At 40.0% G+C, this 24376-nt stretch overlaps 1 protein-coding gene across 5 annotated transcripts in view; it reads left to right on the top strand.

The window, feature by feature from the left end:
• Nucleotides 1–24376, top strand: part of LOC119852881 (cytochrome b5 reductase 4) — a 93309-nt gene that overhangs the window by 10139 nt on the left and 58794 nt on the right. For 3 of the 5 annotated variants that reach the window (XM_038394865.2, XM_038394866.2, XM_043510608.1), the window contains 7 exons: nucleotides 1121–1205; nucleotides 6861–6902; nucleotides 11522–11576; nucleotides 13035–13092; nucleotides 13235–13328; nucleotides 19466–19498; nucleotides 20581–20703. In XM_038394865.2, the coding sequence (XP_038250793.1) occupies nucleotides 1121–1205; nucleotides 6861–6902; nucleotides 11522–11576; nucleotides 13035–13092; nucleotides 13235–13328; nucleotides 19466–19498; nucleotides 20581–20703 (490 nt within the window). The remainder of the gene's footprint in view (nucleotides 1–1120; nucleotides 1206–6860; nucleotides 6903–11521; nucleotides 11577–13034; nucleotides 13093–13234; nucleotides 13329–19465; nucleotides 19499–20580; nucleotides 20704–24376) is intronic. The other 2 variants (XM_038394867.2, XM_038394868.2) reach the window with 2 other exon arrangements.

Here is a 24376-nt window from a genome sequence, read left to right on the forward strand (position 1 = left end):
CTGACTTGGGTCATGTAAACATAATAAAAATTTACAGTAAATAACCAAAGATTCCAAGAGTAATTTTAAAGAAAGTTGAATCCAAATACTTGCACAGCATGAAATATATTGTACAAATTACCGTATCTTCCATTTTCTAAGGGTCCAGGAAAGAAAGATGACCAGTTGTCTTCCAGTACAAAAGACAATGAAGCAAAATGGACATTTAAAAAAATCAAACTCTGATTAATTAAAGGTCCTTAGATATGTACTAATACCTTTGTAGCCCTGATGTTCCTGCCTGTGTTGATGAATGTAGCACAGGGATGGGCAAACATTTTGGTCTGAGGGCCGCATCTGAGTATGGAAATTGTATGGCAGCCCATGAATGCTCACAAAATTGGGGTTGGGGAGTGGGAGGGAGCTCCAACTGGGGGTACAGGCTCTGGGGTGGGGCTAGGAATGAGGAGTTGAGGGTGTGGGAGGGGGCTCCAGGCTGGGGCAGAGGATTGGGGTGCAGGGGTGTGTGTGAGGGCTCTGGTTGGGGGTGCAGGCTCTGGGGCGTGGTGGTATAAGGGGCTTGGGATGCAGGAGGGTGCTCCGGGCTGGGACTGAGGGGTTTGAAGGGTGGGAGGGGGATATGGGCTGGGGCCAGGAGGTCAGGGGTGCAGACTCCGGGCAGCGCTTACCTCAAGAAGTTCCCGGAAGCAGCGGCATGTCCTCTCTCCGGTTCCCATGCGGAGGCATGGCCAGTTCCCAGCCAATGGGAGCTGCAGGGGCAGTGCTTGGGGCAGGGGCAACTTGCGGAGCCCCCTGGCTACCCCTATGCATAGGAGCCGGAGTGGGACATGTCGCTGCTTGTGGGAGCTGCGCAGAGCCATGACGTGTGGAGCAGGGCAAGCCCCAGACCCCACTCCTCGGCAGAAGATTGAGTGCAGGATTAAAACATCTGATGGGCTGGATGTGGCCTCTGGGCCATAGTTTGGCCACCCTGATGTAAAGCATCTCAAAATTTAACAAGTGTGTTTTGAGTCACCAAAATAAAAACTGACCTTCATTTTCTCACCGTATAGTCTGTCACATGCAGTCAAAATTATAAATATTCTTAAGCGTATGAAAACTACTCTTTTCGTCCATGCAGGTTCATCGTTGGGTCAATTATGAATCCATGTTGAAGGAATGCCTTGTTGGAAGAATGGCACTCAAACCTGTTGCTGCTAGTACAGGTATATTTTATAAAATGGAATATTTTAAAATCAAATACATTCAAAATTAGATTATTTGAAAGTCTTGGGACATCTGAAATCCTCAGGTTGTTTGAGAGTTGGCCCTCTGAAGTGAGGGAGAAGATTTAGTTACCCATATCAGACTTTCCCAAAACCATCTGGCTAAAGATGGAGCTATATTATAAACATAGATTTCTATACATAGTATCCCTCTGTTTAGCTCCAGTTTGTCAGTCACTGGGAAGCAGGCAGTTCAGACAGGTCGTCTTCTCTTTTTATCACAAGATACTACTTTCGATTTCCCCACATCCTGCGCCAGCTCTGCTGGGTTACTCCCTTTGCATAATCTAGAGCAGTTTGTAAAGCCTCAACTCATTTTCGTGCGGTATTTCCATTAGATAATGTTTAAAGCCCAAGATGTCAATTATGGGATCACACTTCCTAAAATGTACTTTGTATTTTATTAAGCAGGTTGAATAAGCTAACTACTCAGGTGGTAGTGCACAAGAAAATGTATTTCCCTACCCGTGCTTTTTGGAGTTAATTCAAGCTTTTAGGCTTGTTTGGTCTTTATATGGAAAAACATATTGGAGATGCTACTATTTGTTCTGCTTAAAAAATGTTTGCTTACAGAAATCCAAAACTGATAATTGCTGGATCACTGGATGAGATAAATAGGTTGTCTTAAGTGCTGGTGTGGATTCACAGAGGCTTCAAAGTCAGTTATATTCCTTTTGCCTTCTAGTAATGATCAAGTGGCTAGTAATAGCCCTCACTCCCACCCCCAAAAAATATTGCTGAGCAGCAGGCACTGTTTTTGAGTAGTAAATATGAGAAAAGTGGTATGGAAACAATGACAGAGATAATATGTAAAACTGATTTTTTTTGTGACTAATTTTTAAGTGGCATTTAATTTACATTTTAAGCAATGAATCTCTCACTTTTCTAGCCCCTAGAAAGGAATTCTAACAGGCATTGTAATGAGGATGTGATGAGTCCTTATTAGACCTTACTAAAGTTACATCTCTAGGGCCATATTGTTTAACTGACTATGCTTTATATCTGCACTTACGGAGGAGACAGTGTTTCAGTGTTGTATGCAGCTAATTCCACTGTCTAATTTTATACTTAAGTGCTGGAATATATGAATGAACCAAAAAATCCCAAAACAAAAACAACTTCCAAACTAATGGAGTTGAGCTGTGACAGATGAGTTGCTGCCACTTGCATTAATAACATTTCAGAAGTACCACTTGCATTAATAACCTTTTCAGAAGTACATTGGCATAATTAAAAATAAACCAACCTCAGTGGTATCTATTGAATCAATTATAATCTAAACTTCCCTGCAGTAAGAGGGATGCAGCTGGAACTGACAAGAATTTCAGCCAGTCAGTGGGTGATATACAAACTTTGTTCATCAACTGCATGATAGCTCGCTGTGTTAAACACTCATCTGTTTGCTCCAGTGCCATTTCTTTCCTGTTTTGTTTGGCTTTTCTCCTTGCTTACTCCACCATGGCATGCTGAAAGCTTGTCCTTCTTAGCAATATCTGCAACATAGGACTTCACTTTGCAGTGGGCCGGCAGTATGAAAACGACTAACTTGTCTATTTATTTCTTTGAAAGAATAAAATGTTAAATATTTTACTTTAAAATGGATCAAGGTGTATTTGCTGAACGTTTATCGCTACAAGTAAGTAGCATTAACAGATCTGTTTTCCACAATCCACTGCTGTTTATAATCATATAATATTAGGGTCTCTGATAAATACCCTTCAGTCAAGGCTATGTTTGACATTTGAAATATGACACTATTCTCTTTTTTTAAAAGTGAATATAAAATAAAAGCTTTTCAGAAGGAGCAATTTCCTTCAGGGGAAAAAAATCATTTAATGTAGAATTCCATAGCAAAAGGTTACTTTGCTGTTCTCGGCAATTAATAAATTAGCAAGAATAACTTAGACCTTAAAGTGTCTGAAAGTTAATATAAAGTTGAGAAAATTATCTTGCCAAAAACTTTTTAATTGTGAAATTGGTGATTTTTTTTTAGTCTGTTTATAGTTCAGTTGTGATCACAGTTTGATGAGTAATGAAAGTACTGCTAGCCCTTGGCAGCAAAGGGCAAATATTAGTCTGTCCTGGTTTTATCCCAGTTTTCTAGACAATGATAATATCAATAATGATAAATATTATCAATAATGATAAAATAGACAGCTATTGTGTGTATTACACAGTTTTGAAGGGGTGTTAGAGTACTCGCAGATGGGATAACATTTAGCATATTAACGAAGGTTGCTCTTTAAAATTAAACACTTATGAACAAATACAGGCTAATGGATTGCAGTTATTAACTGAAATTACTTGCTAAATTTTCATGAATAATTCTTGCTGTGTAGCTTGTTTGTGAGCAATTCATGAGGTATTTGAAATCTGATCTGCTTGATCACCTTGGTGTGATTTTGTTCTCTGGCAGAACATCTCTTAGAATCAGCTTTCTATTAGAAATGCTCTTGGAGAGGGAAATTAAATTTGCTGTCCGTGAATAGCATAAACTATAAAATTTGCCGTTTCCACAGACACACCTGTCATTAAACATTTGCCAAAATATTTTGGAAAGTAAGAACACATGGATGGAGAGTTAACTAGTTTTAAAATGTGAACTAAAATTAGCAGAACACTTTTGCAGTATTTATCCAGCTCTTGAAATTGCTATATTAGCACTAATTTATTTAATTATACTGTAGAATTAGTAAATTCCTTCACTACTTCTCTCTCTCCCATCTTAAAAAAACAAAAACAAAAAAGGACGTAGTACCTATTTGTAGCATATTCTACATAGCAATACATGTGGTATATGTAGTGGTTGTAGAAGAAAATATAGTGTGGCATCCAAGAAACTTTGCTTTAGTATAGGACAGAGGTGGGCAAACTGCAGCCTGTCTGCCACATCCGGCCCTCGGGACTGTCCTGTCTGGCCTTTGAGCTCCTGGCCGGGAGGCTAGCCCCCGGCCCCTCCCCTCCTGTTCCCCCTCCCCTGCAGCCTCAGCTCACTGTGCCGCCAGCGCAACACTCTGGGCTGCGAGCTCCTGGGGCTGCAGAGCTGCGGCCTGACTCGGTGCTCTGTGCTGCGCGGCTGCCGTCCTGGTGCAGCCACGCCAACAGTCACCAGTAAGGGGGTGAGGGGGGGCAGGGTCGGATAGAGGGCAGGAGAATTTGGGAGATGGTCAGGGGCTGGGGGTTTGGATAGGGGTTGGGGCGGTCAGAGGATGGGGAACAGAGGGGTTGAATGGGAGCAGGGGTTAGTGGGGTGGGGCAGTCAGGAAGGAGACTGGGGGTTGGATGGGATGGTGGGGGGGCAGTCAGGGGTGGGGGTTCTGGGGGCTGTTAGGAAGAAGGGGTGGTTAGATGGGGCAGGAGTCCTGGGGAACTGTCAGGGTGGAGAGGGGAGGTTGGATGGGGCAGGGGGTCCGGGGCAGTCGGGAACAGAGAGCAGGGGTTGGGTGGGGGTGGATGGGGCAGAGGTCACTGGGGGGGGTTTGGGGTGAGAAGCGGGGGGGTTGGATAGAGGGCGGGGACTGGGCCATGCCTGGCTGTTTAGGAAGGCACAGCCTCCCCTACCCAGCCCTCCATACAATTTCAGAAACCCGGTGCGGCCCTCAGGCCAAAAAGTTTGCCCACTTCAGTCTGGATCTTCAGATGACGTTGTATGCTGTTTTGATCAGTTTACTTTTGATGGTGAAAAATGGGTGACAGGGTAGAGCGTGAATGCTCAGGCAATAGCTGAACTATTCTGAAATAATAAAAAACAAGAAGTATATCTAGTATAAAAGACTTTGGAAAATCTTGAGTTCATTTGAAATGTTTTAGAGCAATCATAAAGAATGTCCTAGAAGACAAATTGACAGACTTAGAAACAGAAACATGAATTCCAAACAGCAGTATACTTGTTTTAAAATTGAGCAATCTGTCTGATATATTTTCTCAAAGAAGCTAACAAATTACGTGATTAAGCCAATTGTATTACCTGAGGTGCTTAGCTACAGTCATAATCGATAGTCCGTATTTCATTTTTCTGAAAAATCAACTAATGATGCTACATAGGCTCTTTGGGGATAGTTTTAATACATTAAATATTGAATATATTAAAAATGGGACTATCAAATACACTTGCCAGTCATCAGCCTGACACCCCTTTTTATGTTGTATCTCCTTCCCCACTCCTTTTTCAGTTATTTTTCTTTAGATTGTGAACTCTTCAAGACAGACTATCTTATTATATGATTTTACAGTGCCTAACATTCCTTAACTGTTACAATATAAATAACATCACCCTTATCCTTGAATCAGTACTAGAATTCTAGGACCAAATTTGTTTTCCAAATATAAACATCACACTTTCCACAGATGACTACATATACTGTTTTTATGAAAGATGGACTGTCTGTGTCATGATTCAGCAAATATTTGAGTAGAACCTACCTGGACCATTTTGTTTTGTATCCTTCACTTGTAAAGCCATTACATTTTTAATATGTCTCTGTAGATGTCATGTAGTGAAAATGTAAATGAATAGGGAAAACAGTTGTCTAAGTTTAGCTCACCTAATGTTTTTAGATGAGAAGAGCATTTTTCTACTTTTGCTCAGCAGTTAAATGCTTGTCTTCTAGGTTGTGATGTTGGAATCGTATTTCACCCTTAAAAAGATTTAGAATAAGGACTGTAAATTTGAATGTTTAATCCAAATACGTACCTTTATTATAGGCAGCACTATCAACCTGTGCTTAACTTGCTTGACACTTCCCATTATAAGATAGTGTTTTCAGTTATCTATTACTTTGTCAATCTCTAACAGTTTTCTAAAACTTTCAATGCTAGGTGTTTGCCTCACGCTTACATTTTTGAAAGTTTCACAAAAATCACGTAGTTGTTTCTGAGAATTAGAGGAAAAAATACATTCTCACATGTGATAAAAATAAATTCTTGCAACTATTTTGTTGAGAAGCTCTAGTGCTGCCATGCTGTGGATCAAGGACTTGAAATTTGGCAGGGGAGTCACTCTTGTGGCAGGGATGTTCCTTTTGCTTTTCCCATGGAAAAACTGCATGTATGTTCAAGTTAAAGCCTCAAAAAAAATTTGATTCCACACATGCTTAGTAGAGCCTTGTTAGTTGGCGGCAAAATTCTGTGAAGATTCCATCTGTGCTAAATATGCTCCATCCCAGGACTTTCCCTGCATTTGCCTAATCAACCATAATTCAGCCCCCTTGTGTATATGCATTATATAAAGTCTTTGAATACATGATCTCATTTTTTTCCATGGGATCTGTCTCATTCAGTGCACTGGCAACCTTATTCTGACATTTTCTAACTTTTGAGGGATTGACTGTGAAACCTGAATTTTCTTCTAAACATAGTGTTTTGCATGCAATATATAAAATAGCATCATTTCATTTTGGCTGTTTTGTTTCTTGATCTTTGAGAAATGTTGTTCTGGTTAATCTGTTTGAATACTGTGTTGTAACTTGATTCTTGACTCTTATTTACTTTTCCATGACCAGAGCTTTTTTTAGTCAAACATATTTGAGTACTGTGTCTTAACCATAGTAGCTGTCTAGTATTTTGGTCATTGTTGGCTTTCTTGCGTCCTTGCAGAGACTTGCTGCACTCTACCTGAACAGAAGAAACTCTTAAATGGTAAGTTTTCAGATGGTAAGAATTTGAAGCTTAAACTAAGGAGTATCCAAAGAAGTTAACAGGAGAAGCAACATCTAATTCAGGGGTTCTGAAATTGGGGGTCTGACCCATCAGGGGGTCACCAGGTGGTTACATGGGGGTCGTGAGCTGTCAGCTCCGTGGGGGTGACAGCCCCTAAACCCCATTAAATTAACACCCCAATTTTTAATTGGGGTCACACTCAGAGGCTTGCTTCTAAAAGGGATCACCAATACAAAAAGTTTGAAAACCACTGCTAGCTGGTGAACTCCGCATTATACATTTCAATCTATGGTGTTGCTGCGGTAGAGACTGTTGGACAACTGTGAGAATTACAGTTCACAAAATCCTATGTAGGATTTGGGAATTTAGCACTGAAAGATGTTTCACCCTAGAGAAGTCTACTTTTGGGTTCTAAAATTCTGAGTACAGCTATAAAAATACAGTCCTGAATTCATCTTTGATATCTCAATTTATCTGCTCTTGCCCGCTTTGCTGCTTTAATGATGTTCAGTCCTCCTGTTTGTCATCTCTTATTTGCATATTGTCCTATAAAGTGTCTTACAATATTCCAGAATAGTTCAGAGTAAGGCAATGACTCTGTAGGCAAATGGAACAGGCAGTATGCATTCCGCAGTAATTAGTTTATTCACAGTCTTTGGAACCTGTTTTATTGAGACACAGAAAAGTTGTCTGGAAGATAAGGTTTATCAACAACTCTTGTTACAAAGTACTGTGGGACTTTTAAGTTGGAAGTGGAAAAAGGGAGTAACCCCAGTTTTAGTGATCATGTGAAAAATTTCCCACTTAACAGTTCATCGGAATTCCTGTCCCATTTTGTTCATTGGAGTATCAGGTTTAGATACAACTATAGCAGGGGTGGGCAAACTTTTTGGCCTGAGGGCCACATCCGGGTTGCAAAACTTTATGGAGGGCCAGGTAGGGAAGGCTGCGCCTCCCCAAACAGCCTGGACCCTGCCCCCTATCTGCCCCTTCCCACTTCCCACCCCCTACTGCCCCCCTCAGAACCCCTGACCCATCCAACCCCCCCTGCTCCTTGTCCCCTGACCGCCCCCTCCCAGGACCCCTGCTCCTAACTGCCCCCTGGGACCCCACCCCCATCCAACCCCTCCTGCTCACTGTTCCCTGACTGCTCCGACCCTATCTACACCCCTGCCCCCTGTCAGGCCTCCTGGGACTCAGGCCTCCTGGGACTCCCATCCCCTCTCCAACCCACATGTCCCCTGAAGGCTGCGCCTCCCCAAACAGCCTGGACCCTGCCCCCTATCCGCCCCTTCCCACTTCCCACCCCCTACTGCCCCCCTCAGAACTCCTGACCCATCCAACCCCCCCTGCTCCTTGTCCCCTGACCGCCCCCTCCCAGGACCCCTGCTCCTAACTGCCCCCTGGGACCCCACCCCCATCCAACCCCTCCTGCTCACTGTTCCCTGACTGCTCCGACTCTATCTACACCCCTGCCCCCTGTCAGGCCTCCTGGGACTCAGGCCTCCTGGGACTCCCATCCCCTCTCCAACCCACCTTTCCCCTGACTGTCCCACCCCCGCCCCTAACCGCCCCCCAGGATCCCATCCCCTATTCAACTCCCCTGTCCCCCTGACTGTCCCCTCCGCAGAACCTCCACACCATCCGACTGCCTCCTGTCCCCCAGGACCCCCTGCTGCTTATCCAACCCCCTGTCCCTTTACCATGCTGCTCAGAGCAGCAGGAGCTCGCAGCCACGCCGCTGCCCTGCCCGACAGGACAGAGCACTGGCGGTGCAGCGCACTAAGGCTGCGGGGGAAGGGGAACAGCAGGAGAGGGGTCGGGGGCTAGCCTCCCCGGCAGGACCGTCCCGCGGGCCATAGTTTGCCCACCTCTGAACTATAGTGATCCAAATTCTCTTTTGCCTGTGCACTACCTTCTGCCAACTGTGAATTGTTGCTTGTTAAAGTCATACCAGACATCTCAAATGACTTCACTAAGGCATTAAGGGGTTCAACTTTACTAATACACTACATATATTGCAGTACCCTGATACATGTGGAAAAGTAGTTTATGCCATGAATAGGCCCGTTGAAGACAATGACATTACAATACTTGTGGCGTAGAGTACTAGTCAGTGTTAGCAAATGTGGCGTAGTGGGGTTTGATAGAAGTGGATGAATAATTTAGAGCCTGTGAAATGCAGAGTTGTCAAGGAAAATTCTATTTTTAAAACAAGTCTCAACTGTAAGATGTTTAACTCTTTTGGATAAAAACTGTATTCCACAAACATAATTAGAAAGGTCAAGATTAACATGGTAATGATTTATTTTTTTTATGTCATCTTCAAAGTTCTGTTCTTGCTGTAGCTTCATTTGTAATCCAGACAAATTCATTTTTGTTATATATGCATGGAGTTACAGAACCCACAAATATCACAGCAGAATTGTTATCTTGTTTTCTGGAGTATATATAATCCTCACCACGATTTAATTTCTAAACTAAGTAGGAAATGCTTCTAACTTTAACTGGAGTTTGATTTTTCGCCTTCACCCTCCCGCCTAATTTATAGCTTGTTAGATACAGAGTTTTTAATAATATGGTATCAGTGTTTCCATGAGAGCATCAGTTGGGGAGCAAGCCTCAGATTTAGTGGGTGGTAGCTCTTCTTTTGGAAGAGTATTCTTTTTTAGCCCCATCTGCTTTGGAAGCTGCTGTATCACCTGTGGTACATACATACAAGTTTAGGAGCAATGCATAAGGATTTGCATTTATTTCGCACATGGTGTTCCCTCCTTGGTTAGTCATAGGTTTGTAAGGCCAGAAGAGACTGTTATGATCTAGTACAGAGGTTGGCAACCATTCGAAGTGATGTGCCGAGTCTTCATTTATTCACTCTAATTTAAGGTTTTGTGTGCCAGTAATATATTTTAAGGTTTTCAGAAGGTCTCTTTCTATAAGTCTTTAATATATAATTAAACTATTGTTGTATGTAAAGTAAATAAGGTTTTTAAAATGTTTAAGAAGCTTGATTTAAAATTAAATTAAAATGCAGAGCCCCCCATACCAGTGGCCAGGACCCGGGCAGTGTGAGTGCCACTGAAAATTAGCTTGCGTGCCACCTTCAGCATGCGTGCCATAGGTTGCCTACCCCGATCTAGTAGTTTGATCTCCTGCATGACACACACAACTCAATTTCACCCAGCAATTTCTGCATCAAGCCCAAAATATCTGGTTGAACTAGAGAACCTGTTTGATGATGATTGGTTTAAATGGGAAAATTAATACATTCCCTAGTTACTTATCCCTGTCCAGTATGCATAACCATCTCTTGTTAACATGGTTTGTTGTTTAATGCATCTGAAACTGAATTTGAAATTAAAAAAAAGAGCACTTTATCTGGAAGGGATGCATGATAGATCAGAGCATGCTCTGTTCAAGGTAATCTTTGTTCTTATCATGAAAGTGTGTAAGACAGTACTGGCTATACATCAAGCTGATTTTAGGAAAACATCACATTGGTTACTCAGGAGAGTGGTCTTGCCTGGCATAAAATCCTTGCTCTTGTTTTGATGATAACCAGCCATCCACAGCAATAACCATTCCTTTCCAACTCTATTTTAATCCTTCTGCTTAGAGTGTTCCCCAGAAATCCTGCCCTCCATTTGGTGTCATGGACCACATAACATTTCAGGTTGTTCATTTTTCACCGTGCCCACAATGATGCAGTTCAGCTTCTTTTTAGCATCAGTGTTTAGGAAGGAGAATTGAAATCACTTTAACCTATGTTCTCATTTCAGATTGTTGCCTGAATATTATTCTCTCTGTCAGCGATTAGTATTGTTGCTCTCCAAGCAAACTGAATAGTGATTGTTCTCACTATTAGTTTCTCAGACTTCAGTCAGTCAAGGTCATTGTGATTTAAAAAGTAGAAAAACACTAAAATGAAAGCTGTTTGTGAAAGCAGCTAGCTGAATACTACAAAGATCTCGAGCAAGATGCTTAGTGTAAAGCAAGATTTAAAGTGCCTGAAAGTCTCTGCTTGGGTTACTGATGTTAAAGCTGAATTAGTATATGCCATTAAGTTACATGCCTGAAAGTCACATTTTATTTTATTTTATTTTATTTTATTTTTGGAACTCTAAACATGTCTAAGTCTTGTTTGGGTAAGTTATCTGGGGCTAGCATTCTAATGCTTTGAAAATTAAATAAAGTAAAATATAAGAGACAGTTAAAGAATATGCTTATACATATAGCTACAATTATGTACCACTGGTTTCCCAGAGCATGTTGCACGAACAGATGCCAATTCCGTGGGAAGCTCATACACCAACATTTTTTGTGGTGTACCAGTTGCATGAAAATCAAGTATATGTGAAGTGGAAGTTAGTTTTTTGGGGGCTTGGAATTCATTTCTCGGGGGCAATTGCTAAAAAGCTTGTGGCTGCCCGATTACCAATGGAAATGCAAACACCAGGTATCGAGGAGCTATAGCTATTGCATGCATTTAATTTTAAAACTTTCTGGATTTCATTCCTACTAGGAATAGATGTTAACACTCTTGGATGCGTGAATATCAATTCAAATATGTTAATACATTCTGATGGGTTTTTTTGTAGGCATGCTTCCTAAAAATAAAGTATTGGATACTTCTTCCAAAGATTTAACTCCAAGGTACTGGTCTGTATTTTTATAGTACACTTTTTCTAAACATTTTGTTAAATAGTGTATACTGTTAGCAAATGCAGAGTACTCTCTAATCCATAAAGCTCAAAGTGCTTTATGTAGGTGGGTATGTGTCATTATCACATCTTACAGATAGGGAAGCTCATGCTCAGTTAACTTAAATGTTTTACTCGAGGTCCCACGATGAGTCCGTAGAAATGTGGGAGAATAAAATGTATGTTTAGTGACTTTGCACTAGCCTCTCCCCTATGCTGCCTCCTACATAAATATAAAGTTAGTTCTTGATTCAGGATTCCTCCCCATTTGTGTTTTTCTACAGTGCAATAAATATTACTTACTTGAATTTTTCTACATTTGAACAGTATCCAGTATTTATTTTGTTAAACTATAGAATTTTCTGATATTACATTTTTTAAAGGATAATGGGTAAGGATAATACACTTTGAACTATACCCACCAGTGTATGATGCTGTGGAGGTTCCCTGTGTAGGAGTACTGATGCAGTTCTGCGATCAGGGAAAATTGGTTCCATATACGCTAGTGTAAAATGGGAACAGAATACAATGGAATATACATGAAGTGGCAAATGGGACTTTGATAACATTGATCTAATTGCTAAAAGCCCAAGGAACAGTGACTGCAGGGGGCTGTTTGCAAGTTGGGGTTGATTCCATTCCCACAACCACTTTATTTTTCTCCTTTTCCTAGTCTACCTCAGGGTTTGTGCAATAAGTTGTGAATCCTATCATTTGGTATGGGGACTGAGGTAAATAGGGAAGAGAAGACAACTCAGACAAACTACAAAAAGAAGTAATCTACTTGCAAACACTCTCATTTGCAGTAAGTTTCAGGGTTTTGCTTTCTTGTCCCTTAGTCTAAAAGATGAATACGATAATGTAAGATTAAACTCAAATTCCTGTTGGAACTTAAATACTATATATCTAATACTTAGACATATTGTATATCTAATACTGAGACATCAATCTTAGAAAGGGGACAGGATCCATGGAAATGAAAATAGGGGTGAGAGTAGTAAATATTTACTCTACATGGCCAAAAGAGTCCTCTTAAATGATTTCTATTTATCCAAAGAATGAACTGCTCACTTTACTCAAATGTCTTTCATCAATAACAAGTTTCTTTAAACCACTCATGTGCAATTATATACACGTTCATACAGTTAGTACAAAGTTTATACGCATTCTTGTTTAATCGTACTTTCTAATAATATGATTAACTACTGTATGCTAACTAGTGATGGATAACTAGAGTTCCCGTTTAATGTTTGAATATCCTTTCTTAAAATCAGTTTTAGACTTCTCGTCAGAATATTAAAATATATATCGGTATATTATTTCATAGAAAGGTCTGCTTCGAAATTCTTGCCATTTAAATGTATTGTTTGCCCACAAAAATAATTCCTTTTTTTTCCTTAATATTTTACAGCTATGATTGGTTCCAAACAGATTATTTGGTCACTGTTGTCATATATACTAAACAAAAGGTAAATGCATTTTATCAAAATAAAAGAACCATGAAATATTACTGTGAGTGTGACCAACTAGTTCTTCTGAGTTCTTCAGCATTGTTCTTATGTTCAAAAAGTGTTTGAAATTAAATTGTAATAATTTCCTTTTCTATATAAGGGCATGAATTCAGAAATGGTGATAGTTGACCATCAAGATGGTAGGCTGAGAGTAGACAGCATTTTGAGGGATTATTCCTATCTCTTGCATATTGGTAAGTGCTTTAGTTTTGCTTTGGAAAACATTTAAAATTGAATTCTGTCAAGAGTTTAATTTTACTCCTTCCCTGCCCCCTCATTTAGTAGTTAGTGCATTTGTGTATTTTTATATCTTGTGCTTCTACGTTTCCCATCATCATCATGTTCCTATTACGCCTCTGGCATTTAGGGCAGTGACGAAGCTCCTCCGCTCCAGTCTGTTTCTGGCAAGTCTTTCAGTGGTTCCCAGCTGTGCCCCAGGTTTTTCAGTTCAGTTTCTACCAGGGTGGATTTGATTTAAATCAAATTGATTTAAATCACTAGTCAGGAAGACTCGATTAAACATGGATTTCTACATAAAAGTGCATTCTTGTTGGTTGTTATAACCTTAATACATATTCTTCACAACTCGGAGATAGATGTAGGTTTTATTTTTAGAAGGTACACACTATACATTTTTAAGTGATTTATTTTGAAAACTTTTGTGATTAATTTTACAATTATATCAGAAAATGAATGATTGTTTGCTTATTTCATTTACCAAAGGTAATTGAAGCAGATATTTATGAAGTCATTGGGAGGTGAGCTATCTCTAGTTCAACAGGTTAATCATTAATATTTGGAGGATTTTCTTGCCATGCTGTATTAGGAGGAGAACATCACCAGACAGACATTTAAATTGTTTTATTTAATTAAAACAATGCTATGTATTCTGGATTTTTTTCTTCAGAAGCAACATATAACATTTTAACAAATGAAGCATTTAAATTTTTGAATTTAAATGTTCAAGTTTTTTAAAATAAGGTTTGTTTTTGTTAAAATTGTGTTAACTAAAATAGTTAAATGAAATATTTAAAAAAAACCAAAACCAACCAAACTTAAATCAACTATGTCAGCCAGGTCAATATGAGAAACTTAAAATATTGGCTTCTACAGCTAACTCAGTCGTCTTCACCTTCACTTTCCTGTTTGTTCATAATCTGGAAAAGAAAAACAAGCTTTCCTGCTTTTTCAAGTCCCAAACAATTTCTCAATTTGGAATGAATTAGACCGAAGGAAGAAAATATTCTTTCTACACAGGCAAAAGAATTTACTGCTGTTAAAAGTGAGATTATCACTCCAGCAGTCTCTGAATCCAAGTGCTTAAGTGACTTCCACCAGTTCACTTGTGTGACTTTCTTTAAAACATCAGCAGCAAACATATATTTCTTGAATGGTTCACTTTTAGCTCTGAAGTTTATTATAGTTGGCATTATGGAGGGATGATTGCTGGATGTCCATGTCATAGCCAACTCCTCTTTGTCAGCAGTTAAGGTTTGACCCTGGTACCAAGTATTGAGAATATTTGCAAGAAAATGAGCTGAAGATGCTGCTTGTCTCATTTGTTTTTTTAATGCTTGTAACTCTGTCATTGCATATTTCTGTTTTTTAAGATCTCACTTGGTTCCTTCCATATTTCAACATCATCAGCAATAAAACAGGTATTTCCCTGCATTTTGTTCTAGGTTATAGAAATAGGCTTCAGAGTACTCAGCATGTGTTCAGCATGTCTCTTAAGCCCAATGTTGAGAACCCTGGCTGTGACAGTGCCATCTATTTTTTCATGATTTTGTTCACAAATTGTCATCAGATTAGGCCAGTTCTTGATACAGTGCTCAAAATAGTCTACTGCTGAGTTCCATCCCATGTCTTGTGGGAGAGTTAGCTTGGTTCCTCCCATTTTTTTCAGAGCAGCTGCTGCAAAAGTGGTTGTTACGGAAGTTTTTTTTTCAATTTCAACATTAGCCTTTATTTCTGGAACACTGAAGTCTTTGGCTAGGAGGTGCGTCAAATGAGCACTGCAACCGTATGTTGTTAGCTTGGGACTCTCTCTTCTAAATTTTGTTTCATCTTGGATCCATTTGCAGCATTGTCTGTGACCAAGCTGCGTACCAGACATTTGAATTTTTTTACACAGTTTGTTATAGCTTTTAGTGCTACTTATTGTAAGTATTCTGCTGTGTGTGTGTATTTCTTGATGTATCAATTGTTTCTGTAAGGAAGACATTCCCTTCTTCTGTTGTCACCCCAGCATATAAAACAGGATCATTGTGGACATTGTTCCACCCATCAAGACTCAGATTAACTATTTCACCCTCTCGACCTTTTGCACACTGCTCAATTTCTCTTTCATACACTTTATCCAGCAATTTGCCTGTGACATCTGCTCTGTTGGATGGACTGTATTCTGGTCTGAATGACTGAACCATGTTAACGAAGTGTGGGCTCTGTCATACCGAAAGGAGCATTTGTTGCATAAACAAACGGGGCAATTTTTTCATCAATTACCTCTTTTTGTAATAGGCTGGTTCTTATCACAAGCTTATCTATGGTGGTTTCTGGATGATGGAGCTTTTTTTTTCCTTTTTGCTACAGGTGATATACTGTGGCTATGTGACACACACAATGTGACTGAAACACTATCATTAGCAGATCACTCTGAAACTATAGAAAATGATGGTGATCTTGAAGGTGGATAGTCTTCAGAATCCTGTATGTTGAGGATGGATTCTCCTCAACAAAATAAGTCAATTAAATTATTTTATTATTATTACCATACTGCTCATTTCGTATTTATTCATTGCATTCACTGACACTCAGTACTACTTTAAAGCTGAAATTGTAAAAGGAAGATCTTTCTATTTCAGCTATTTATTTTGTATCACAACTGCATCTAAAATGATAGTACCAGGGAGTAACTACTATATTTTTTGCTCGAACATGAGAATTCAAGAATAGTCCAGAAGGAAAACAGGCAGTCCTTAAGAAGTATGAAATAAAAAAGTTTACCAACCTGAAGATGCTACACATTCCTTTCATCTTCTTCAACACAGTTTTCTCCTGGGAAGGAACGCTTCTCATGATGTTGTTTCATGTGGGCAACCAGGCCTTGCATTTCTTTGTTGCACTGTTTGCATTTTACACGCATGCCTGTCTTACCCAGAGGTAGAGGAACTTCATTAAAATATTCCCAAACGGGATCTGTTTTATGGACTGCTGCCATTATACGTTTTCCCTTCTAGTGAGAGAATGGTATGATAGACCTCAAGCCTTCTGGAATATGCTGCTCAAACAGTTTCACTTTTGTTTCTACTGCCTCTCCCTCCGTTCTTGCATTTATCTCCCGACTTCTACTCCTTGTCCAGATCTATTCCACCACCAACACTCTTCTATTCATTGAACTTTTTGAAACTTTGCACTTTCAGAGAGAGGTAAGGGATTGACTCTGTGTACACAAATTTACAGAGGGACAATAGGGTTGAGGTCTGTTGTTTCTCACCTCTGTATATTTGTTTGTTTTGTTTTTTATTTTTAAAACATTTTTGCTGTTAACAAGCATGTTATTTCTGGAGACAAATCCACAGTTTGAGAACTGCAAAACTTAGCATCTCTGATGGTATCTTCTAGACTGAGCACTGAGTCCCGTTGGGTAGATAGAAAGATTAACCTAAATAATCTATTCAGAAGACCATAAGATTGGGTCCCTAATCCATGAAGTATTGGAACTCATTTACAAAACTTTTCTTAAACATTACATTAATATATGGTTTCATACTATAGAATTAGAATTTATAATCCCTATTCCATGATGAGATATCTTTGAACTATAATGTATCTTAATTAAAACTACCTTTAGATAGGGTTTTTCTTCAAAAATGTGATTGAAATAAATATCAATTCCCCTCCCCTCTCCCCCCTCCTTTTAAAATCATTGATTTTTATCCAGCCTGGCTTCAACAGCTCTTTGCCATGTTTCCAGGCGATCTCGTTTTTGCTTGCCTTCAAGTGTCCATCTTATTTTTACTCTGGTGATGGAATCAGTTTCCATCCGAAGCGCATGACCGATACGTCTCCAACGCCTCCTGGAAATGATGGTGCTCAGATCCTCTTGGCTGCACTGTGTCAATAGATCTTGGTTTGAGATTGTTCTGGGCCAAAAGATATGGAGGATTTTTCTGAGGCAGGTTGTATGGAATGAAGGCAATATGGACACGTACTTTCTCATTTCCCCAGCATTCTGCACTATAAAGTAGTGTTGAAAGTACGTAGCTCTGATAAATCTTAAGTTTGGTTTTGGTGGTGGTTTTTGATGATTTCCAGACTGTATTTAAGCTCCTGAAGTTGTTTCTGACTTTATTGATTTTGTTCCGGATGTCCTGGCTACGTTTCCCATACAAGATGTTAATTTATATCATGATACTCTGGAGTTTAAGTAAATTGTGACATTTGTCACCTTACAAATATTAATTTACAGTGAATGCTTACCTTTTTGCCATCTAAAGTTCTTTGTATTGTTCTAAGGTATATGGAATGAGCTGTAATAACAAAAACTTTAAAATGTTTTTTGAATCACTTCACGGTAAGTGAATAAAGCTGTGATTGAGTGTGTGGATGGGCCACACTGAGAAGGACATAGTCAGGGCAGACTGCAAGAAATAAGGCAGAAAAGCCCCAGAACTGATGGTTTATTCTAGGGGTGGTTTATAAACTGAGGGTTTATTCTATTCTATTCATCAAATTAGTAACAAAAGAGCTGTAGTACTGCACTAGGTAGCAAGAAGCCAAACACAGTCCCCTTTAGGCATAACATCCCTTGGCTCCCATCTAGACAACCAAGTCTAATATAGTGAGAGGTTACTGAAAATGCTATTCACTGTACTTAAAGTTCTACCAATCCCAAAGGGTCAGACACTTGCCCTCAGGTCAATATGAATCTTGGATCTTGTCCAAAAATCACGCTGTCAGACAATCCTTAATAACTAAATCTAAGATTTTTTAATAAAAGGAAAAAGAAAGAGGAGAGTTATAAATGGTTAAAAGATCAATATGCATACAAATGAGTGTAAAGTCCTTAGGTCAGTTTCATAGCAGAGATTGTAAGGCTGCTGATTTGTAAAAGTCTCTCTCTGGAATCAATTCAAAGGGTTATATTCTAATAGGTAGTTAAGGTGTAGAGTCTGTTAAACTTTTTCCATGAGAATTCCAGGGTAACCCAAATCTCCCTGGAGATCTCGGTGCTATGGCTTAGACCTTTCCTGTTAAAGTTTAAGCGGGCCTGAGCTGAAAGGATCAGGCCCGAGGTTTCACTTTTTATAGCTCTCTAGCAGGCTGACAAACCTCCTCACAGCAATCGTCACAGCAGGGCCTACCGCCACCCCATCCCCGAGGAAGAATAGGCAATGCAGCTTGCCTGTGGACCTTTGCTTTGAAGCTAATCTTCTATTTCTTATGCATACACAAGTAAACTAGGTTTCAGAGTAGCAGCCATGTTAGTCTGTATCCGCAAAAAGAAAAGGAGTACTTGTGGAACCTTAGAGACTAACAAATTTATTTGAGCATGAGCTTTCGTGAGCTACAGCTCACTTCATTGAATGCATGCTCAAATTTGTTAGTCTCTAAGGTGCCACAAGTACTTCTTTTCTTTTTACAAGTAAACGAATTACTCATTCTCATAAGGCAATTAGCCAGCCCTCCATTATAATGCAGTTTGTTAAACTGAAGACAATGTAGATAATGTGTTCCTGCAGTATCTCACATCTTTGATCTTAAGGTTAACTGAACTATTCACATACATAATGTAAGGCAATTAAGACATGAAAAGGAATGAGTATGTAGAAGCTAATTTGGTTACATTTACACTTCTAACAGGATATTGGTAAACAGACAAATACACTTAGCATCTATACTGGAAGAAAAGGAGTACTTGTGGCACCTTAGAGACTAACAAATTTATTAGAGCATAAGCTTTCGTGAGCTACAGCTCACTTCATAAGCTTATGCTCTAATAAATTTGTTAGTCTCTAAGGTGCCACAAGTACTCCTTTTCTTTTTGCGAATACAGACTAACACGGCTGCTACTCTGAAACCTGTCATCTATACTGGATTTCTGTTACTATAAATTAACAGGTTAGTGATTGCTAGTCTAGTACATCTCTTTGAAATTCACATACAAGTGAATTGACTGGATACAATTGTAATGCCTCTTAAGTTGTTATGGGTCATACACAGGTTGGTTGGTCTATCAGTGTCTCAGATGCTGATAACTATAGAAGGAGAAGGCAATTTGATTTCCAATTATATCTAAATAAGAGGATGTGCATTTTCTTCATTTTAGAGCTGAGTTATGCAGTTCAAGAGGACATTACTGGTAAGGTGTTTCCTTCCCTCCTGTTCTCTACCCCATTAATGTCAAAACATGGAAACTTAAGTCTGTCTATTTTGTTCTGCCCTTCTCCATCTGGCTAGCACATATTCAACAGATAAATAATACTTTTGCCTATGAATAATGTTTTGACACAGCATGCTATTTTGAACAGTCAAACAAAACTTAATTTTTTCCAGTATTATTGTATTTGAAGCCACAGGAATGAATGTATCATTTTCAAGGGATTTTGCATGGCACTAATGTCATGCTAACATTAAGAATATAGTTCTAAGGAGCAGTATTTCAAAAGAAAATATAATTATGTCAGGGAAAATCTTGGTGTGCTAGGAGTGAGCCTCCATATTTTTTCTGCATACATATATTGTTTATAATAAGGGACTCTCCATAAAATTAGACCAATATTCAGTAATGTAGTTGGAGAGTGAACGTAGTGTGTATGGATTTTTAAAAAGTGTTCTATATAAGAGTCATCTAGGGCCAGCTGCCTTTCTGAACTGTCCGCTTTCTTGATGCTCAAGTTTTAAAGTGAATACATCTAGATGCCTTGGAAATATTTAAGACAGAATTTCAGCATTATTCTGGTCTCCTTTAAAATGTATTTCTTAGTGATTAGAAACATGTTCTGTAGTATATTTGCATAAGGACTTTGCATTAGATTGGATTAATCAGTTTTTGAAATTAATTTGCGTATTAAAATAGTCATAAAATAGAGGGGCTTGTCACTTATGCAGTACAGAAAAAGTGGTTCTATTTATCAATATCTGGTAACTCTGAAATCATAAGTATTAACTTTTTGACCAGATGAGCAAAATGTACTTAAATATACAGTAGATGTTTTATTATTCATGCATACCAGGCTATTGTTTTTAATAATACACTGAAACATGTCAAGGAAATCTGGAAGTACATTTGATTTGACATTTTAGTGTAGCAGAGTAATTTTGTATTTTTTTGAGAGATTATTAGATACTAGCCCTTTCTGAACTTAATGACAATGAAACTAAATAAAATAACTTCCTTCAAAATTTCACCAGAATTTTCTTTCTTTCTTTTTTTTTTTTAAGTACACATTGCTGAAAAAGTGGGAAAAGTGGAGATTGTCCTGAAGAAAAAAGATAATATTCCTTGGAGTAAACTGGGACAGCCACTCGAGAGTCATAGTTCATTTATCAAGTGCACAGACAGAGGTAAATAGTCTCATTTGTTATACAGGACAATGCATTTCTCTTCTCAGTCACATTTGAGGCAAGCACCTTCCAAACCTATTTTACCAACTGGTCCAAAATAGGATTCCCAAGGAATGGGGGACAGAACTGTGTTGTCTCCCTTTGCCTTTTATAGTCAAGCCTTCAGCCTAATGTAAAGAGATTTTCTGGTCAAGAGTATTACTCCTAAAGAAATTCTGTGCCAAAAAATAAAAATTATGTGTACATTAATTTAAAATGTTGCCAAATCTGCACATTTTGTTAGTAAATAAATATGGCTCTAGCATGGCAGTGGGAAGCACAGGTCACTGGCTGCATTGAGGTGGGAGATTACCCTGAAGGTGGGAGCATCTGGGTAATCTCCCACCTCCCCCGGTTCAGGGATTCCGCAGTGAAGCTGCAGCTGACCGTGACACAGCTCCAGAAACATCCTGGGGCCCTGCCCTTTGCGCCAGGTGCACCAAGTGTGAGCGGGTTGGCTCAGCCCAGCAGGATCCAAGCGTGGAGGGGCTTAGAATGGGGGGATCCAGGTGTAGGGTGAGAGGTTTCTGTGTGGGGCAGTCTGGGTGCGGGTGGCTCAGTGGGAGATCTGGATGCACAAGGGTTCATTGTGGGGTTCCACGTGCAGTGGCAATGGGACTTTGCAGGGGATCCAGGTGAGTGAAGATGGTTGGGTCTTAGCGGGGAGGGGGGGAGTCTGGTGTGGGGGGCTCATCAGAAGGGTCCAGGTTTAGGGGGGTAGGGCTTGTCAGGGTGATGGTTCAATGTCCTTGCTTACTTAACAGGGGAGCCCCAGCTGCTGCCAAGGGGATGCCGCATACCTACCTCCCGCGTCCCACCGTGATTCCCCTATCTGCTTTTCTTCCCCATTTCATCCCACTGCCCCATTCCCCCTCTTCACTTCCACATTCCCCTTCCCCTGCCCTATTCCACTCCTCTTCCTGCTCCACCGTGGACACTCACTGTTACACAGAAAACAGGAAGGCTGCCAGCACACACAAGGGGAGCACGACTGACACTAGGACCCAGGAAATGGCGTTCAATTGCAGAGTCAGCAGAGCTGAGATGCAGCCTCCTTCAGCTGGGCAGCTTTGCACTTGCAGAAATGAAGCCAGGGGGCAGTGGCATGTAGCCCCGTGCCTCTGTTTGGGGGGGGGGGGGCAATCCCTCCTCCAAAATTGGTCGCATGTCTGTCTCCTCCCTCCCCGCATGGCTTTCCTTTGCTTCCCTGCCATTTTCTTCAGGGAAGAGCAGATATTTTCTGCGGGCATGCAGTCCCGCAGAATTCCCCCAGGAGTAGAGTATGTAGAAGCTCTGTTAGACAGAGCTCAACTGAAAGGCTTCCTGTCCAAGGAAAGAATCCAAGACCTTTCTTACCTGCAGAAAGCACATGGGAGAGCCAGCAGGTGGCAGCTTGGACCATTCTGCCAGTGTTGGATCTCATCATAATACCTCTGCTTCATATCCACTTGAGAATACCTAAGTGGACACTGACATCCCAGTAAAATAAGTAGTGCAGGGAATATTGCATTTGGGTGATGGATGATCTCTGGGCCTCTTGGTTGTAGTGGTAGTCTGATGGTAACTGTCAGCAAAGGAATGGATTTCTAAATGCCTTCAACACCAAACTGTGGTGACTACAGATGCATCTCTTTTGGGATAGTGAGATCATGCAGATAGATGCTGTGCCCAGGGAACTGGGTGTTTTGAGGGTAGGGCTCAAATTGCCCTTTTTTCTTGAAATCCATCTTGCCAATACTTAAACTGTTTTGTGGTGTGCTTATTGGCCCATATTGACCCCTCTGTGTGCCTCTGTTCAAAAGTTGCTTGTTTTGAGATCATTTTGTTTCATTTGGCAGAAAAATGATGGGTTATCATGAATTAAACAAAGGTAGATTAATCTCTTTGAAGCCTCTTAGGCTCGTCATGTGGTGCTTTACTCTTCAATCCTTCCTATCCCAAAATTAAGAGCCCTGGTGTCCTGGAATATTAATGTGGTCTGACAAAGCCAGTGGAAAGCTACTTTTGAGGTATTCAGTACCTCCAAGCTTATGTTTCTTATGTGAAAGCTCATTTTCCTGATGGTAGTGAGTTCATCTTCAGAATCTGTTCACTGTTTCTCCCCGAGATCAGATTTTATAAATATAAGAGATGGTGCTCATAGGAAGAAAACTTGTCTCAATTTTTCAAGTGGAGATAGCTCCGATTAACCAAGTTATCCACTACTTGTAATGTAACCTGAGTAGTTAACCTTTCTTTTTAATATTTCTGAACTATACATTATTAAAATAAAATGGAATGTTAAAAAATGAAGAAATATCCTCACAGGCCATGGTCATTTTACAGATGACCTTGTGAATGAAACCAGGGGAAGGGATAACTATAGGCTGGTTGCAGAGGTCCTAGGCTGAATCAGAACAATTGCAAAAATTTTTGAAGACATATTCCACAGATGTACTGAGACACTTGTATGTACTGAGTGTTTTTGACTCCAGCATGATGTATGTAAAGTCACACAAGGCGCAAGTTGTGATAAATGGGGAGGGGAAGAGGAACGCGTAGCTCCTTTTTATGGACACGCAGCCAGCCAGTAGCTATAAAATTCTTCTTGGTAGCTGTTCTCTAATGGCTCTGCCTGTAAAGGGTTAAAAAGTCTCACTGCTATGCATAGGTAAAAGGAATTGAGTGGGCACCTGGCCAAAAAGCCAATGGGAAAGCTAGAACTTTTTAAAATTGAAACAAGACTCCCCCTTTGTCTGTCTGTCTCTCTGTTGCTCTCTGGGGAGAGGTGGACAGGACAGAGCTATGCTGTAAGAGTTTGGGCCAGGTATGAAAAATCAGTGAGAAGTGAGAAACTACTCATTTAAAAAACCCCAGGTATGTAAGTAGATCAGGAAATGTCTAGGAAGATGGGATTAGGTTTATTGCTTTTATTTCATTATGGCTTGTGGATTCCTCTGTTCTAACTCCCCCCCGCCCCCGTTTTGCTTGTGACCTTTAAGATGGACCTCAAGAAAGCTATTCTTGATGCTTAATCCTTGTAGTTTTTTTTAAATCTAGCAAATGCCTAAGTTCCTAGATGTATTTTCTTTCTTTATTTAATAAAATTTACTTTTTTTAAGAACAGAATTGGATTTTTGTGTCTTAAGAGGCTTGTGCACAAGTTGTTTAGCTGGTGGCAACAGCTGATTTCTTTTCTTTCTTTCCCCCTCTTTCTCATCTCGTCCCTGAAGATGGGGTGAAAGGACTTGAGGGTACCCCACAGAAAAGAATTCCCAAGCCTTCCTGGGTTCTCAAAGGGGTTCTGCCCTTGGGTGGTGGCAGCATCTACCCTTCCAAGGCCAAAGAGAAGCTGTAACCTTGGGAGTTAAATACAAGCCTGGAGTGGCCAGTATTAATTTTTAGAATCCTTGCGGGCCCCCTGCTTCCGCACTCAAAGTGCCAGAGTGGGGAATTAGCCCTGACACAAGTGTTCCAGGTAGTTTAAAGAAAAAGAGTACTTGTGGCACCTTAGAAACTAACAAATATATTTGAACATAAGGTTTTGTGAGCTACATCTCACTTCATCGGGTGCATGCCTGGTAGTTTAGTTAATCAGAGCTGTCTGCACTTTAAAGTTGTTGTTTTTTTTTTTTCTGTGAAGAGTTTTCTTGTT

This window comes from Dermochelys coriacea, chromosome 3, assembly GCF_009764565.3.
Source record: "Dermochelys coriacea isolate rDerCor1 chromosome 3, rDerCor1.pri.v4, whole genome shotgun sequence".
In the NCBI taxonomy this organism is placed as follows: domain Eukaryota; kingdom Metazoa; phylum Chordata; order Testudines; family Dermochelyidae; genus Dermochelys; species Dermochelys coriacea.